Genomic DNA, 17,144 nt, shown 5'->3' with positions numbered 1-17,144 from the left:
TGTGTGTAGAAAGTGCCCTTTGTCCTTTACAAGATGGGGATAGGGAAGCTTGACACAGCCCCTTCCTCTTGTCCCTCAGCCTAGACCCTTAGTTTCTATTCTTGGATGACAACATCCCCATCGCACCACCACCACCTTACCCCCCCACCACCTTTTCCATACTTTATTCCACTGCTCCACCTGCTCATTCACTCACTCCCATACAAATATATCTTATTTTTTACTTATTGCCATTCCTGTATGATTCCACTTTCCTTTAATTTTTCTGCTGAAATATAAAGCCTAAAATAACGATTGTTAGAGTTTATACAGATGACAGTTTTCAGACTAAACCCATGGAGAAAGAAAAGCCATGCCTTCTGGGGAAAGAGGATGGAGAAGGCCCTTTAGAGAACAGTATGTGAGGAGGGAGTCAGACAGGATGGGACCCTGGGGAAATTGTCACCTGACTTCCTGTCATCCTTATCAGTATTGTGAATTCTTGGCCCTGGCTGGGGAGCTCAGTTGATTAGAGTGTTGTCCTGATATGCCAATGTTGTGGGTTCAATCTTTGGTTAGGGAATATACAAGAATCAATCAATGGATGCATAAATAAGTGTAACAATAGATTGGTGTTTCTGCCTTTCTCTTTCTCCCTCTCTAAAATCAATCAATAAATTTTTTTTAATTAAAAAAAATAAATAAATAAAGACTGAGTTCCCGGATCCCTCCAGTTTATCATCCTGTCCCTGGTGTGTGAACTTTCACTGAACCCTCTGACCTCCAAGGCCTTCCACCTAGCCTCCCTAAAGGTCCCAAACTATTCCACTTCCTCCTGGTCCTTTGACCGACTTACTCTTCTTTTTCACACATCTCTGTCTGTGAGGTGTGTGCTGGAGCCCACTGTTTCCCTCCACACAGCACATAAACACGCTCAAGCCTCTTCCCATTAAAAAACAATGAGAATCAATTTGGAGGTGAGAGCCAGGCATTGATATTTTAAAAGCTCCCCAGGTGATTCTACTGCAGCCAGGACTGAAAAAGATAAACAATAAAAATTAAACCATGACATACAGGGCTCTTCATCAACTGACTCCTGCCTAGATTACCTGCCCTTAGCCATATGCCCTCTATGCTAGAGCCACACCAAACTACCTAGAGCTCCCAAACCTGCCACATGGCTAGCTTCTATTGCCTTTAAACACATGCTTCCCTCTGCCTGTGGTGTCTTTCCCTGCCTTCTGTAAAGTGTCCTTTATTGCTCAGGGAAGGTGTCATTTCTGTGAAACCTTCAAGAATTAATTCCCACCTTGGGGTACAGTGTCCCCCACCCCTACCCCTGTGCTTTCATAACCTCTAGATTTATTTCTGTGGGAATACTTAACACATGCTACTCGAATTATTCACTTATGTGTCTTTCTTCTCCACTAGACTGAGTATTTTACAGGAATCCCACAGCCATGTGGATGCCATTTGATAGGACTTGGGGTTCAGTGGCCCATATCAGATATTTGAAGATGCTTTCTCCCAGGACTAGGACAAAATTTACTGAGGGCTTGCCATGGTCTTTTGCCAATGTGGTCCAGGTGAATACAAGAATAGTTGGAGTTCCCTATTACTATGATTGGCCTCTGGAATAGTTTCTTGTCAATAATGGTCTGCTTTGTTCTCTAGTTCATCTCTAGATGGACACTGAATCCAGAACCTCTCAGTAGCGCTCTCAGAAAAGTGTTTTGTACACAGTAAGCATGTAGGTAATATTTGTTAAATGAATGCTCATGAATCTACATCCACATGTATACCTTTTTTTAAAAATATATTTTATTGATTTTTCACAGAGAGGAAGAGGGAGGGATAGAGAGTTAGAAACATCGATGAGAATCATCGATCAGCTGCCTCTTGCACACCCCTCACTGGGGATGCCCCCGCAACCAAGGTGCATGCCCTTGACCAGAATCGAACCCGGGACCCTTCAGTCTGCAGGCCGACGCTCTATCCACTGAGCCAAACCGGTCCCGGCTATACCTTCTTGATATACTGGTTGCCTCCCACCTTGTCTACTAAATGTTGAGATAGAAACAACACTAAGCACTTCACATGGGTTATCTCCTTTAATCTTAGTGTGTTGTTGTTTAAAAAATATGTACATATTTTTAATATATTTTATTGATTTTTTACGGAGAGGAAGGGAAAGGGATAGAAAGTTAGAAACATCGATGAGAGAGAAACATCGATCAGTTGCCTCCTGCACACCCCTCCACTGGGGATGTGCCTGCAACCAAGGTACACGCCCTTGACTGGAATCGAACCCGGACCCTTCAGTCTGCAAGCCTTTGCTCTATCCACTGAGCCAAACCAGTTTTGGCTTAATATATTTTTATTGATTTCAGGGAGGGAGAAGGAGAGAAACATCAATGATTAGAGATAATCATTGATCGGCTGCCTCGTGCATGCCCCCAACTGGGGATTGAGCCTGCAATCCAGACATATACTCTGATTGAGAATCGAATTATAATCTCCTGGTTCATATGTCAATGCTCAACCACTGAGCCACCCTGACGAGGCTCTTTAGGTACTGTGTTGTTCCCATTTATAGAGAGTCAGCAGCTTACAGAAGGTCACATGATACTAACTGGAAGTATTTAACTCAGGCCTTTGGAGTCAGTTTTGACCCCGAGCCACTAAAGTATACCTGGAACACATTAGGCTTTCAATAAATATTTATTGACTCGTGAATACTGCTACTCCAAGGGAAGTAGAAAGGCTTTTGAATTCTTACTATCCTTCTCTCCTTGACTCTTGGTTTCTTGGCCGCCTTCTCTTTTCCATAATGTTTCATTCACTCTAATATTCACTCAACAAACATGAAGGGTCAAATGAGCCAGGTGCTGGACCAGATGCTGAAGATAGACAACTAAAGCATAGCACCTGCTGAGAAGAACTTGGGGGGTGGGGGAAAGGGTGATACAAATAATTACATTGGGCTTATAAGAAAGGGGAGAGGGAACGATTTATTGCCGAGGAGAGCTGCTTGTATCTTGTGTTGAGCCAGGGAACAGGGCTTGGAGAAGTGGAGAGTATGAAAGATGCTGACATCTTTGGGGAATGGTTAAATCATAGGATGTGGTCCAGGATAATGGCACAGGTAGAACGGGAGACTGAGAGCCAGATCAGGTATGCCTTCACGTACAATTTGAAGTTTGAGACTTTTGAATTATTGAATTCTTCTGCCATTTCCTGTTAAGGGCAGGTACTCATGGGCTGGGTCATAGGTATACTTTGGCTCTGACCTCTTACCTCTAAGACTGAACTTCCATATAGCTACATCCAACCATTAAGAACATATTATTTCTTCCAAACCACTGGCTCCTCTGAATTCCTTATTCTATCTGCATCTGCACCGTCCTATAAGCAGTTATTAGATCATTATATGCAAAGCACTATTCCAGGAGCTACTGAAGATAAAGATTTCATTTCGCTAAAACCTAGTCCTCACCCCCAAGAATTCAGTCCAGTTGATGAGTGTGGAAGAAGGAAAGCTGGATAGACAGCTGGCTCTGGAAAGTCTCCACAGTGTCTGGCTCTTCATTCCCATCAATTTCCAGATCTGAGGTCAAGCTGTATCGCTCACTGGTCTCTCCAATGCCCTCTTCGTACTGGCTGCCAGAGTGAAGTGATTCAACTGGATGGTCACCCCCCTGCAGGGACGCTCTGCCTTTTTCACGGATGTGTCACCAGCGCCTTGCAGATGGCAGTTGTCAATAAATATTTGATGAATTGTCTGATAATACAAGCCTGATTACAGCCTCCTCAAAAATCTCCACTGTTTCTCTGCTGCTTCCAGAATAAAGTCAAAGTGCCCGGTTTGACCTTCAAGATCTACTACATTCAGCCACGGCCACAGGCGGCTTCACTTTCCTTTTGTCCCTTTCACCGCCTGGAAGGCCAGTGTCGCTAGCCAGTGACTCACTCCCTGTTCCTGCCCCAGGCCACTTGAGTGTGTATGTGTGTGCACGCGTGTTTAAATAAAAAGCAAATTAAATATTTTATTACAGTCTAGTGCTTTCTTAAATAAATATACCAAACACAGAGAGACAGAGCACACATGTGCCTAGCATGTAGCAAGGGTTTCACTCGATGCATTCCAGACCACTCCACCTGCCACCGGGCCTGAACAGGGCAGAGCGGCTGTACCCCAGCCACTTGTATTTCCCCACCTCCATGCCACGACCTGCTCTCAGCGCCTCCTAATGCTAGGGCTCATCCAGACGCGTGGGCTCGGAGGCAAGGCTTGCATGCCCAGTGGCTCCCACTACAGAGACCTCCCTGCTGCTTTGGCTCGCAGCCGCTCAGGGCTCCCTCTGGGAGAGGGGGCTCTTTGAGGAAGGGCTGGGCCCTCGAACTTCTCCCAGGATCCTAAGCTGGGTGGGCCTGCCCGCCCACACAGATGTGTTGGTGGATTCATCACCAGGAGGCCCAGAATAAGGCCATTCATGGGCCGAATGTCAGGAAGAAGCAGGGTTCCACCCTGGCGGCCCCAGCCAGGCCGCGCGCGCGAGCTGACAGCGGCGGGCTGAGTGATGCCGAGGGAAGGGGTGGGGAGTCGGGCTGGGCGTGCTTCCTGCCCGGGATCGGGCGGCCCGCCCCTGCTCCCGCCCTGCGGGCCGAGCCCAGTTGAGGCTGGACGGCCCCTCCTGCCTCAGCCGGAGACCCAATCAGCAGGCGCCCCCCACCCGGCCCGCCCCCTCCCCCTCTGGTGACAGAAAGTCGGCCCAGCAGATGAGGAAGTGGCAGGCAGGCTGGCCCTGGGGACTTCTCTCTGGCCCTGCTCCCTCCGAGCCCACGGCTGCTGCCTGCCTGGTCCCCCACCGGTGAGTCTGATCCTTTCCTGGGCGGGCGCTCCCACGTGCCCGGGGTCCCCTGCGTGGTTCGCCCGGCCCAGCCCTGCCCTGCCCTGCCCTGGCTGTGGGCGAGGCTGTTCCTGGGGAGAGTGAGTGGGAGGTCCCAGCTCTCTGGGGCTGGGCCTCTCCAGCAACCTCCCTCCCGTGCGTGGACCCCATTTACTCAAACCTAGGCCTTCCTCCACCACCTCCAGGTCTTATCCCTCTTCCCTCTCGACCCTTCCCTCCTCCCTTCCTTTCCCTCCTCTTTTCCCCTCCCCCCTTCCTCTGCCTGTTTTCTTTTCCCTTCCATCCATCTTAAAAGGAAGGACCGAGTTCCCCTACGGGAGACACACCCAGATTCTTTCTAGCACGGGGAGAGGTCCTTTCCCGAACCTTGAGCCACTCCTGACCTCCAGGGTGCCTGCGAGTGTGGTGGTTGAGAGAGATAAGAGCTGGCAAACTCCTGGGCCGGGAAGGAACTGTGTGTTAGAGCACATGTTACCCCTCTCCTGGTAGGCCCTCCCACAAAACAGGCAACCGACGAAAATATGACTGTGAATGAATGGAGTAAACGAACGAATGAATGTCATCCGTGAAAAGAGATCTGTGTGCTTGGCCAAGGACAGGTGTGTGTCAACATGTGGTACGGGTGATTTTATATTCCTTCCCTGCTAAGTGGGCTGCGTGAGCTTCTGTGTGTGGCCACATTTATCTGTGACTCACGTAGGCATGAGCCGAAGCATTTGTATTACCATAAGCACATGGTAATGCAGGACCCAGGAGGGAGGATGTGTGAGTGTTTTGGGAGTGTTTTGGGTGTGTTCACTAGTGTGGATGTATTTTTGGAGCAGGTCTGAGTATTAGAAACTATGCATGTCAGAGTCCACAGAGGCTTGTTTGGGTGGTGTGTCAGCGGAGGGCAGGTATGCCCGCAGGAGTTGTGTGGGCTCCATGGGTGCTAGCCCCTGGTGAGTTGGTCATGGGGTGGGTGAGGGGAGAGCTGTGTGAGAGGCAGGTGTGTCTGAGGCCATGTGTGTATGGAAGGACGCGGGCCTGACCATGGTGGGGCAGTTGGGGGTTGACATGGAGGCTGAGGGAGCACCTGTGGGATGTGAGCCCGGGGTGTGTGTGTGTGTGTGTGTGTGTGTGTGTGTGTGTGAGGGGTGCATGCGCAGCCTCGTTGGATGCATCAGAAGGTGAGTTCTTCACTTAGTACCTGCACAGGTAGCTCTGTTTCCCCGGGCAGTTTAGGGACTGGATTGTCCCTCTGGGACTTCCTCAGAGCCCCAGGCTCCTCTGGGTCTGGCTTTTGTGTCCGGGTGAGCTCTCCTCCCTCCTCCCTCATTCCTTGAGGTCCTGAGGGGGAGAGGGCCCAGATCATTAGACTCCTCCCTGAGGGAGGGGAAGATTCCTGAGACCTCCCCCACGTCCCCACCTCCTCACATGCCACTGGCTTCCCTGCCCCTCCCTGGGAGAGAAGGGCGATTGGACCCATTTAAAAGTAGGACAAACTGAGAGAATTTATGGCTAGTTTAGCAGATCCCGGGGTGTGGGTTTTCTGCAGTTCTCTTTGCTCCAAGGTTTGGGCTGGGCCTGGAGTCTCTGCAGGCTTGTGGCTCAAAACCTAGAACCTTGGACCATCTGGCTGATCTGGGGAGGGTGGGTGGACAGTGAGTCTCAGCTTTACTTGGCTTTCTCAATCCTCGTGGGTCCTGCTCCTCCAGGCACTGACCTGTGGCCTGGACCCACCCTCCACCCCATGTGCGGTGCAGCGGGGGTGGGTGGAGGGCGGGGCTGCTGCCAGATCTAGTCAGACAGGTGGAGCTGCCGGGGCAGGAGACTCAAAGAGCCAGGCTCCCAGAGAGGAAGGGCAGGAGGAGAGTGCCGGAGAGGAGCCGAGAGGCTGGAGGTGAGAGCTCTGGAGGGCGAGAGGAGCCTGGGAATGTCTCGGCAGGGGAGAGGAGGAAGGGACAAGAGGGGTTGGGAGGAGAGTCTCAGAAGGCACCAGGACCAGAGGGACCACCAAGGAGGGACAGGATTGGCCGGACGGGCTGGGAAGTGAGAGTCCCTGCTGGGGAAAGGAGGGATCCTCGGGAGAGGAGAGTCCTGGAAAGGACAATCCCAGGAGAAGAGCATCCCGATACGGGCCAGGAGAGGTTGAAGGGGAGGATCCCTGGAGAGAAGCAAGACCCAGAGCTGGAGAGACGAGAGACTTTGGTGAGGAAGGGAGAGGCAGGCAGTTCATTCGGGAGATGGATTCCCTGTCAGTGAGAGCTAAGACTTTCTAGAAAGGGATCGAATTTGAGAGTTTTCTGCTGGAGGAAGAGGGGATGGGAGGTCATGAAGTAAAAATCTCCAGAGAAGAGCAGAGTGCAGGGAGGAAAGGAAGGGTGGAACAGCCCTTCCCAGGCGGGCAGGATGTGTGGGAAGCAGATGCCCCCGCCAAACTGTCTCCTCCTACCCCTAATCCCCAGCAATTCCTTCCTCTCTCTGTTACATCCTTTTGCAATGAGGTATCGGGAGTTGTCTGGTCTCTGTCCTGTCTGTGGGTCAGGGGTAAGATGGGAGAACACAACCCTGGCTGACATCTGCCCTCCATGCCTCCCCAGAGTCATTAACTAGGATGGAGGCTCTTGTGAACTTGTACCAGACCATGATGAAGCATGGAGGTAAGATACTGTCCACCTGCCCTACCTCCCTCCGGTCCTGAGATCTCTGGACTGTCACCTAATGGGAAGTCCCTACCCACCCCTTTGACCCTTGGTGACCTGACCTCATGTCTGTACATGACCTGATTGGGACCCTTTGAACCCTGTGGCACTTCCTGACTCCTTTGATCCTTATTTGCAGATCCCCGGATACAGAGCTACCCTTTGATGGGGTCCCCCTTGCTAATGACCTCCATTCTCCTGACTTATGTGTACTTCGTTCTCTCACTTGGGCCTCGAATCATGGCCAATCGGAAGCCCTTCCAACTGCGTGGTTTCATGGTTGTCTACAACTTCTCATTGGTGGCACTCTCCCTCTACATTGTTTATGAGGTGGGACTCTGGGGTGCCTAGGCTTCGATTTCTGCAGTATAAGGCCTTGGAGCCACAGCATGCATCTCCTTTCCAGAAAGGCTCAGATCCATTTTTTTCAACTAGCAAACGGGAGGGGTTGGGAGGAGGGAGGGCATTCTGGTGGTCTAATCCACATCCCATTTCTAGTTCCTGATGTCTGGCTGGCTGAGCAGCTACACCTGGCGCTGCGACCCTGTGGACTTTTCCAACAACCCAGAAGCTCTGAGGGTAAGTAGGAGTGAGGTGGGGGTGGGGGGCGGGGGTGCCTGCGTTGTAAACAAGCTGGGGATAGGAGCAATTTGGGCGTGACCTGTGCTCCTGGGCCAGCTTAGGGAGGCTCTAGTCGTCTTAAGGGGCGGGGTCCTAAGGCTGCCCTGACTTCTTGCAGATGGTTCGAGTGGCCTGGCTCTTCCTCTTCTCCAAGTTCATTGAGCTCATGGACACGGTGAGAGTATATGAACTGGGAGAACTTGGCGTGGGGGAGGGGAGAAAGGAGTAAGAGGCCCTGACTCTGAAACTCCTTTCCCTACTATTCTCAGGTGATCTTTATTCTCCGGAAAAAAGATGGACAGGTGACCTTCCTACATGTCTTCCACCACTCAGTGCTTCCCTGGAGCTGGTGGTGGGGAGTGAAAATTGCCCCAGGTGAGTGATGAAGGCCGTTGGGGGGAAAAGGGGGCAGGCACTGGGGATTAGAGGCTCGACTCTCCTGACTCTGTTCATTGTCCACTCACAGGAGGAATGGGCTCTTTCCATGCCATGGTAAACTCCTCTGTGCATGTCATCATGTACCTGTACTATGGATTGTCTGCCCTTGGCCCTGTGGCTCAGCCCTACCTTTGGTGGAAAAAGCACATGACAGCCATCCAGCTGGTGAGGGGCCTGGACCTGACCTATAACCATCCCAATACTTTAGTCTGGATCATTCCTTTATCCAACCTCTCACCTTTGACTCTATCCCCCCACTCAATGTTCAGTCTTTCTCTACCCCCTTTCCCTCCAGCCCTCTGACCTTTGCCTTTCTCTATCCTAGATCCAGTTTGTCCTGGTCTCGCTGCACATCTCCCAGTACTACTTCATGCCCAGCTGTAACTACCAGTACCCAGTCATCATCCACCTCATCTGGATGTACGGCACCATCTTCTTCGTGCTCTTCTCCAACTTCTGGTATCATTCTTACACCAAAGGCAAACGGCTGCCCCGTGTGGTTCAGCAAAACGGAGCTCCAGGTACTGCCAAAGTCAAGGCCAACTGAGAAACATGCTCTTGCTAGGCGCCCACCTAAGTGCCTCAGGACTGCACCTTGGGCAGCATCCATCATTGTCCTCCCCAACTACCCCTGTGACCAGGGCTTATGTGGTCAGGACTGAGCAGGGGACGAGCCTTCCCCTCCCCACAGCTGGTACACAGGGACCACAGCTTCCGTTCCTCACCCACTTGTCCCAGCCAGCCCCAGGGACATGGCCTCATTGCCCTCTGCCACTCGAGCTGGGGGCTGAAAGGGCTGGACGCTTACTCCCCCCTCCCTGCCTTAAACTTGGGAGAGGAGCACTCAGGACTGGCCCCCACCAGGGTCTTGTGGCCTTTTTCCTCACACTGAAGAGGTCAGCAATAATCTGTCACTACGGACCCAGGCTCCCTCCTTTCCACCCAGAGGTCAGAGTGGGTGGGAGGCCTGGGAATACAGCCTGTGGAGGCTGCTCACTCGTGTCTTCATTAAAAGTGACAGGAAGCTACTGAGGCTGTTTGTGTGCGTGTGTAACTGAGGAGGAAGGGTACAAAGCCTGCTGGCCCTGTCTATGAACAGGACAGATGGTCAAGGCTCCGACAGGACAGACATTTCTAGCTCTCCAACAGGAGAGGAGCCTCTTGAGAAAGCCACTGAGATAGAGGTCATGCAAGAAGAGAGACATAACTTTATTAGAAAAATAAAAAAAGCAAACATAAAAACTGAAGTGATGAGAGTTGGTCCTCAACGGATGCCTTGATGGATGAGGCTGCTTTTGGGTGCATTAGCCTTTTCCCGCTCCCGCCGCCTCGCAGGGTCCAACTCAAAGCAGCGCCACATGCGTAGGGTCTCATCTGCTGCTGCTGAGGCCACGGTGGCCCCATCTGGACTCATGGCCAAACTCAGGACCCGGGCTGTGTGACCTGGGCATGAGAAAGGGAAAAGTCAGAGCAGCACATGAATGTAGACATACAACTCCAATTTTAGGGGCAACCTACCTTTTTTTGGTTTCTTTTTTTGTAACAGCTTTGAATGATTTACATACCATAAAACTTATTCTTTTAAAGTGTACAATTCATTAGTTTTTAGTATAGTCATAGAGTTGTGTAATCATCACAACTACAATTCCAGACCATTTTCTCACTCCATAAAGAAAGTCACACATTATTACCCTTTCCCTCCAGCCCCTGGTAACCATTAGTCTGTTTTCTCTCTCTTCTGGATAGTCCATATAAATAATCATACAATGTGTGGTCTTTTGTGTCTGGCTTCTGTCATTTAGCACATACCTTTGAGCTCAGCCACCTTGACCATGGTTGGGTACTTCCAAATAACCAGCTGGTTCTGGGCAAAGCCATGACCTGAGATGAGTTCCTTGTAGTGGGAAGACCAGAGGATAGAGCACACCTGTGGGGAGAGGATGTTGTAGCTTCAACATAGTGTTAGGAACACTGCCAGGTCACTCAGACTAGAGTGACCATGATCCTAACAAAAGCCTTTTGAGAATTATAACCATTATATCCATTTACAGATGAGGAAAAGTGCAGAAGGAAGTTCAACAAGTTGCCTAAGATCACAAGCAAGTTAAAGTAGTAGGTGACAGAGCCAGAATTTGAACTCTGGCTCAAAAGCCCAAATCTAGAATGAAGGTGAGCAGAGTGGGTGTTGAATGAAAGGAGAAGCTGGAGTCATCCAGGAGACTCACCAGCAAGGTCATCAAATTCTAATGGATTTGGGATATATGCTGTAGGTGATGGGGAACCACTACAGGATTTAAGGACAGTAACATACCACCCAGATCCCAGCAGAGAGGACAGACTAGAGGAGCTAAGAATACTGAGACCAGTGTACTTGAGGAGAGAAAACACTTGTGAATGACATTTTGGGGTAAAACTATCTTGTTGATTAGGTGAGGAGGATGAAAGATTCTAGGGTGGTTTTTTGTTGTTGTTTTTTTCAGATTATTTAGTAGGTTTTGTCCTCTCAAAGAATATAAGCGGAGGAGGAGGAGGGACACATTTTAGGGAGGCAAAGGGAAGTAACAAGTTTAATTAGGAGCCTATTAGGGTGGTGCCACCTATAGGACATGGGGTAGGAGATGGGCCACAGAGAGTTGGAAATATGGTTCTGGAGCTCCTGAGTGAGAGCTGACTTAGAAGTTTGGAAATCATCATGGTACAGACTTAGGAAACATGGTTGCCCAGGAAGAAATAAAGAGTAAGAATGTGTCTAGGAGTGAGACTAGAACAGGTAAAAGACTACCTGGGAGTGGGCATCCACAGCATTCAGACAGGCCCCAGAGCAGACGTTCCAGATGCGAATGTGCCGATCACTGGTGCCCCCTCCAGTTGCCAGTATATTGGACTGCCAGGGACACCAAGCTACAGCCTAGATGGGACAAAAGTGGAGTCAGCAGGTAACCCAAGGAGTTATAGAGGGTCCCAGACTAACCAGACCAATCCCAGCATCCCATCTCCCCATAACATTCCCCAGGTTCTGGGTGAGGGTCCGCAGAGGCCCCAGCCGAGCCCCTCTTACCTTGACAGCCCCCTGATGCTGGGTGAATGTCTGCAGGGGAACCCAGCCCGCCTCTAGAGCAGCGCTAGGCCACACGTTGACCAAGTTATCATTGCCACCACTGGCCAAATGTCGTCCATCTGGGGACCAGCGCAGCCCACACACTTCCTGGCTGTGACCACTCAGTGTGGCCACATGGTGTTCTGCTACCCGAACATCATGGTGATGGATGTGACCAGAGCGTGAGCCACTGCAAGAAGGAAGATGGGAATCAGGTCCTGTGGCAGCGCCAAATGCCACCAGTAAGGCAGAGCTGCTTCACTCAGGGATGTACAGTTCGGGGAGGACAAAAACCATAGCCTGATTTTGCAACAGATTAACAAAAACCACTGACCTGGACAGTATATAGCTATTCCAACACAGGGAGCCCACTCGGGCAGAATGACTGGTCATGTTCCGAAGCCGCTTCTGCTGCTGCACATCCCAAAGCTAGAGAGAGAGAGAGAGAGAGAGAGAGAGAGAGAGAGAGAGAGAGAGAGAGAGAGAGAGAGAGAGAGAGCGCGCGGGAGGGAAGGAGGGAGGGAGGGAGGGAGGGAGGGAGGGAGAGGGAGGGAGGGAGGGAGGGAGGGAGAGGGAGAGGGAGAGGGAGAGAGAGAGAGAGAGAGAGAGAATAAGACACAACAATCAGAGACTGGGCCTTGGCATAACCTCCCCCGGGGCCTGGGGAACAACAGCTGCAGCCCAGGGACAAGTCTCACCTGCACCTCCGCACTGCTGGTGCCCACAGCCAGGTAGTTGCCCTCTTTGATCCAGGACACAGAAGACACATATTCTCCAGGCTGCTCCATCTGCAGCAGCTGCAGGATGTCGCCAGTGCCAGCGCTCCACAAGTACACACTGTTGTCCAATGCCACAGCCAGTATATTCCCCGAGCTCCAATCCACCAGGTTGAGGTCTGCCAGAGGGACAAAGAGAACATATGCTTGTTTGCCTGGCCCCCAGGCACTCTCTCCCCACCCACCCGGCCAGGAACAGGCTGCACTTACAGTAGTCATTACGGATTTCAGGGGCATCCAGGATCCGGTCCGGCAGGGAAGGGATGTAACGGCAGGTCCTCTTGCTGGAGCCAGGCGTGGCCGTGGCCTTCTGGCTGTAGAGGACTTTCAGTCTGTTCTCGTAACCTGTCCCAGAAGAGGGAGATTAGACACTGTGAGACCCAAAGCCTCCCCCTGGCCCTAACCTGGAAGGCCAGGTAGCACTCCCCTCCTCCCCTCAGTCTTGGGTGGGTAAACCCATGAACTTCAGGACTTACCCTCTGGAACTTTTTGTGGTTTCCCACTGAGCCGAAGGATCTTGGCTTCCTCCACGTCAAAACCGTTCAGGTTCAAAGCCCAGGCTTTCTGATGTTCCTGGCACAGAAGGGCGGTGGGGAGTGAGTGTGGCAGGATGGCATTACGCAAAGCACACAGACGGGTCCCTTGGCCTCAAGCCCCTCTCGGGCACCTACCTTCTTGGTGGGCGTCTGGCTATTTTCGGAATGGTTCTCCTTACTCAGGAGGAAGCTGGCCACCTCCATCTGGGTAGCACTGCGATGGGGGATATAGCGGTCCCCGCCAGGTTTGCTGGGAGTGGTCTGAATCTTGGAGCTGGATTTGCCTAGGGTGGGGAGAGGGAAGCAGACAGTCCGACGAGGCCCCCGCGGGAGGAGAGACACGCAGGATGCTGTCAGCAAGGCGTTCTCCCGCCCCGCGTCCCGCCGCACCCACTGACCCGGAGTCCTGCCCGGGGTCCGGCCGGCGGTGTGGGACCGATTGGCCGCCCTCATGGGTGACGGGGCGGGCCCCGCGGCCTCCTTAGCTTTGCGCTGCCAGCGCGCGGGGGGCGCATTGGGGATGGGTGTGTCCAGCTGCAGCAAGGCGTGCAGGTCGCTGTCGAACACGAACTGCGCCATGGGGGCGAAGCGTCCGGAGGGGAGCGGACCCCTGAGGGGAAAGGTGCCCGCCGAGCCCTGGAGGAAGACAAGCGACCGGAGCTCGCAAAGGCCGGGGCCGCACAGCGGGGGCCGCCTCGGCCGCGGGCCCACCTCTCCGCGGAGCCCGGCCGCCGCTCACCGTCAGCTCCGGGCAGGTCGCGATCCCCGGACCGACTTTCTTAGGAGCGCAGGCCTAGGCGTCTTAAACTCTCCGCTCCCGGCACTCATTGGCTTCTTTGAAGCCCAACGGTCGTAACCGTCACTTCTTCCCATTGGCCTCCACGGCGCTGGGGGCGGGTCTTCCGGGGCAAGTCACAGATCTCACGAGAGTTCAGCCGGGAAACGCGACTAAGTGACTGAAAGCGGGAGGGAAGGGGGCGGGGAGCGTCGGGGGGCGGGGCTTGCGCTGCTAGTTCGCTCCCATTCATTCCTCAGGTTCCCGTCACCCGCCCTTCAGAGTTAAACCCTCCCTGTGGTGTTTACCGTATTTATTATACCCAAGTGCTTAACTCTGTGGAGCGGCCTAAAGCCCTGGATCCCTTCAAGAGAAAGGGAAGGAAGAGGGTGTAGGGGAAGGGAGGGATGGGGTGTGAAAGGGCTGAGAGGCCTAACAGAAGGGAGGCCAGAGTTAGCTAGGGTTCATCCGCTGTTTGCTTGGTGAAAGTAGAAATGTTGTAAGGCAGACATGAGCAGAGCAAGCACGTTGGGCCAGGTACTGGAGGTCATCAGGGTGTAAAGCCCCAGGTGCCTAACGATAGACAATCAATTGTAGGGTTGGAAGTCATCCCCTCCTGGGTGACCGTTCCTCCCCTAGTATATGGGTGGCCATGCAGTTTGGAACCCCTGACCTTTCCTCCCTAGAGATAGCATCTAGGCCTCAGTTGTGTTTCAACCCCAGGCCCAGAAAAGCAACAAAACCAGATAAGCAATGCCAAGGCTGACCTCAGAGCTGGCTGCATTGAGTAATGACCCTCTGCCCTGGTGCCAGCAGGTTAGAGAAGACCACAACTCAAAGGACATACCTGTAAAACTGCTGAATGTTCTGTTGAAATCTTCCCCCGGGACATCTACACTCCCCTCCATTAAAACCCTCAGGATGGAGGACCCCAATGTGCTCTCCCTGCTAGGAGAACACTCACGTTTCTCCTTTCTCCTTCCCCTTCCCTGCCATCTCCCTGCCCCTGGCACCTTACCATTAGCTTCCTCACTCCCAAACTCCCAGGGCCCTTCCTTTACATCTATAACTTGTTTCTTAAGCTCATTTCTTCTAGGAATTACTTTTCTACTTCCATAATTTACCCAATAAATGTTCTCTTACAGTTTGGCCCTGGACTTAATGCTTTCCTAGCCAGAACCCAAGTACCAAAGTTGCTGAACCCAGATTTGATCTGACCCCTCTGATCATACACCTGGTGCTGTTCCTGCCGCCCGCAACAGGAACACTGCTAGGAAAGAAGTAGTACGTGTGTTTGTTTTTGAAATTGTTTTGTTTGCTGCTTTACAATCAGAGGAAATAAGCTGAAGGGGGTGAATTCCTTTTTTTAAAAAAAATATATTTTTATTGATTTTACACAGAGAAGAATTGAGAAGGATAGAGAGTTAGAAACATCAATGAGAGAGAAACATCGACCAGCTGCCTTCTTGCACACCCCACACTGGGGACGTGCCTGCAACCAAGGTACATGCCCTTGACCGGAATCGAACCCGGGACCTTTCAGTCCGCAGACCAACGCTCTATCCACTGAGCCAAACCGGTTTCGGCTGAATTCCTTATAGTCAAGAAAACAGCCGAAACCGGTTTGGCTCAGTGGATAGAGCGTTGGTCTGCGGACTGAAAGGTCCCGGGTTCGATTCCGGTCAAGGGCATGTACATTGGTTGTGGGCACATCCCCGGTAGGGGTTGTGCAAGAGGCAGCTGGTCGATGTTTCTCTCTCACTGACGTTTCTAGCTCTCTATCCCTCTCCCTTCCTCTCTGTAAAAAGTCAATAAAATATATTAAAAAAAAGAAAAAAGAAAAACAACCAGGATCCAGACCTTCCTCTCTGGAAGGTAAGGTTGGGGTTGCCCTGAGGGAGACATTGTGACAGGGAAGGGATGTGCCAGAATTCACACAAATTGGTGGAAATCCAGGTTCAAAACCCACTTAATCCAGTTTCTAATTATGACTTGAATGAATTGTGTGAATGTGCTTAGAGGTGAAACAGCAATAATACAAACAATAATAGGTACCATTCATTGACCATCTGCTAACCATTATGTTTAAAGGGCTTGCATACATTATTGAGTTTAATCCTTATTCCTATAAGACATCAGCTTGCCCCTTTTATATAGAAAAAGAAACTGGGTCTGAAAAAGGCTAGAAACTTGCCCAAAGGCACACAGCCAATAATAATAAGTAATGGAGTGCCCTGGCCAGTGTTCCTCAGTGGTTAGAGCATCTGCCTTAGCACTGAAGGGTCTCAGTCAAGGGCACACCTGGGTTGCAGGTTCAAGTTGGATCCTGGCCATGGATGGTTGGAGTGCTTGTGGGAGGCATCCAACCAATGTGTCTCTCTCATGTGGATGTTTCTCTCTCTTACCGTCACTCCCTCCCTCCCTTCCACTCACTCTAAAACTCAATGGGGGGAAAAAAAAATCCTGTGGTGAGAATTAACAAAACAGACAAACAAAAATAAGTAGTAGAGTGAACTTTGATGATGACAGAGAAAAATCTGGTGCTCTTAGCCCAAATTTAATACTGTTATCTTTGATTTTTAAGTGTTTATGTTCTCTATTTCCAATTACCTTGGGAAACAAGGAGTTGGATGTCCTGGGGTTTTAAATGAGGAGTCCCATTTACATAGGAAATGTAGTCTAGAATCAGGTTGGTCAGGGCCTTAAATGTTAAACTGAGTTTGGACTTGTTTTTATCACTGAGAGTTTTCTGTGTAGGGAAGAGCCAAACAAAACATACCCGAGGGTGGGACATGGCTAGCAGTTTGCAGCTTCTGGAGTAGGGTTAACTGCAGAGAATAAGGATAGGGTAAATAAGGGTACAACCTCAAGGAATTCATCCATTTCAAAATAAAGGAATGAAAGAAGCCACATTACACTGGCATGGACCTTGAAATGGGAAGAATTCTAATATGATGCAAAATAGTTAAGCAGAATGATGACCGAAGAGGTCAGATATAGCTCTTGAGAAACAAATTATCGGTGACCTTGGAGAGAGTGGGACCAGGAGAGTGGATGCTCAGGTTCCAATTGGAAAGGTTGCAGAAAGAAGGGTGGGGAGAATATGAAGGCAGCAAGCACGGCCTTCTTGTGTGAGAAATCTGGGAGTGAAAAAGGGGCAGTGCAATGGGAGTTTGAGGGAATAATAGCACCAAGAGTCACATGTCCTTTTCTGTTGTTGTTAATCCTCACCCAAAGATATTTTCCCATTGATTTTTAGAGAGAATGGAAGAGAGGGGAGGGAAACAGAGAAAGAAACATAGATATGAGAGACACACATCGATTGGTT

At 51.1% G+C, this 17,144-nt stretch overlaps 2 protein-coding genes across 3 annotated transcripts; one reads left to right on the top strand and one right to left on the bottom strand.

The window, feature by feature from the left end:
- Window positions 1-4,715: 4,715 nt before the first annotated feature.
- Window positions 4,716-9,660, top strand: ELOVL1 (ELOVL fatty acid elongase 1). The gene is made up of 8 exons (XM_036446998.2): window positions 4,716-4,850; window positions 7,472-7,531; window positions 7,713-7,903; window positions 8,072-8,152; window positions 8,313-8,369; window positions 8,464-8,569; window positions 8,661-8,797; window positions 8,958-9,660. The coding sequence occupies exons 2-8, from the start codon at window positions 7,486-7,488 to the stop codon at window positions 9,177-9,179; spliced, it is 840 nt and encodes a 279-aa protein (XP_036302891.1). The 5' UTR covers window positions 4,716-4,850; window positions 7,472-7,485; the 3' UTR covers window positions 9,180-9,660.
- Window positions 9,661-9,824: 164 nt separating this feature from the next.
- CDC20 (cell division cycle 20) lies at window positions 9,825-13,944 on the bottom strand. Of its 2 annotated transcripts, XM_036446996.2 has the most exons (11): window positions 13,781-13,944; window positions 13,440-13,677; window positions 13,177-13,325; window positions 12,982-13,078; window positions 12,716-12,850; window positions 12,428-12,624; window positions 12,064-12,158; window positions 11,691-11,919; window positions 11,415-11,540; window positions 10,442-10,559; window positions 9,825-10,075 (listed from the first exon to the last, which is right to left on the bottom strand). In XM_036446996.2, the coding sequence occupies exons 2-11, from the start codon at window positions 13,618-13,620 to the stop codon at window positions 9,897-9,899; spliced, it is 1,506 nt and encodes a 501-aa protein (XP_036302889.1). In that variant the 5' UTR covers window positions 13,621-13,677; window positions 13,781-13,944; the 3' UTR covers window positions 9,825-9,896. The 2 variants fall into 2 exon arrangements, with proteins under 2 accessions (XP_036302889.1, XP_036302890.1); XM_036446997.2 differs by lacking the exons at window positions 9,825-10,075; window positions 10,442-10,559 and adding an exon at window positions 10,590-10,719.
- Between the last annotated feature and the right edge of the window lie 3,200 nt (window positions 13,945-17,144).

This window comes from Pipistrellus kuhlii, unplaced genomic scaffold (genome assembly GCF_014108245.1).
Source record: "Pipistrellus kuhlii isolate mPipKuh1 unplaced genomic scaffold, mPipKuh1.p scaffold_m20_p_2, whole genome shotgun sequence".
Classification (NCBI taxonomy): Eukaryota; Metazoa; Chordata; class Mammalia; order Chiroptera; family Vespertilionidae; genus Pipistrellus; species Pipistrellus kuhlii.
This window is presented reverse-complemented; position numbering and strand designations above follow the sequence as displayed.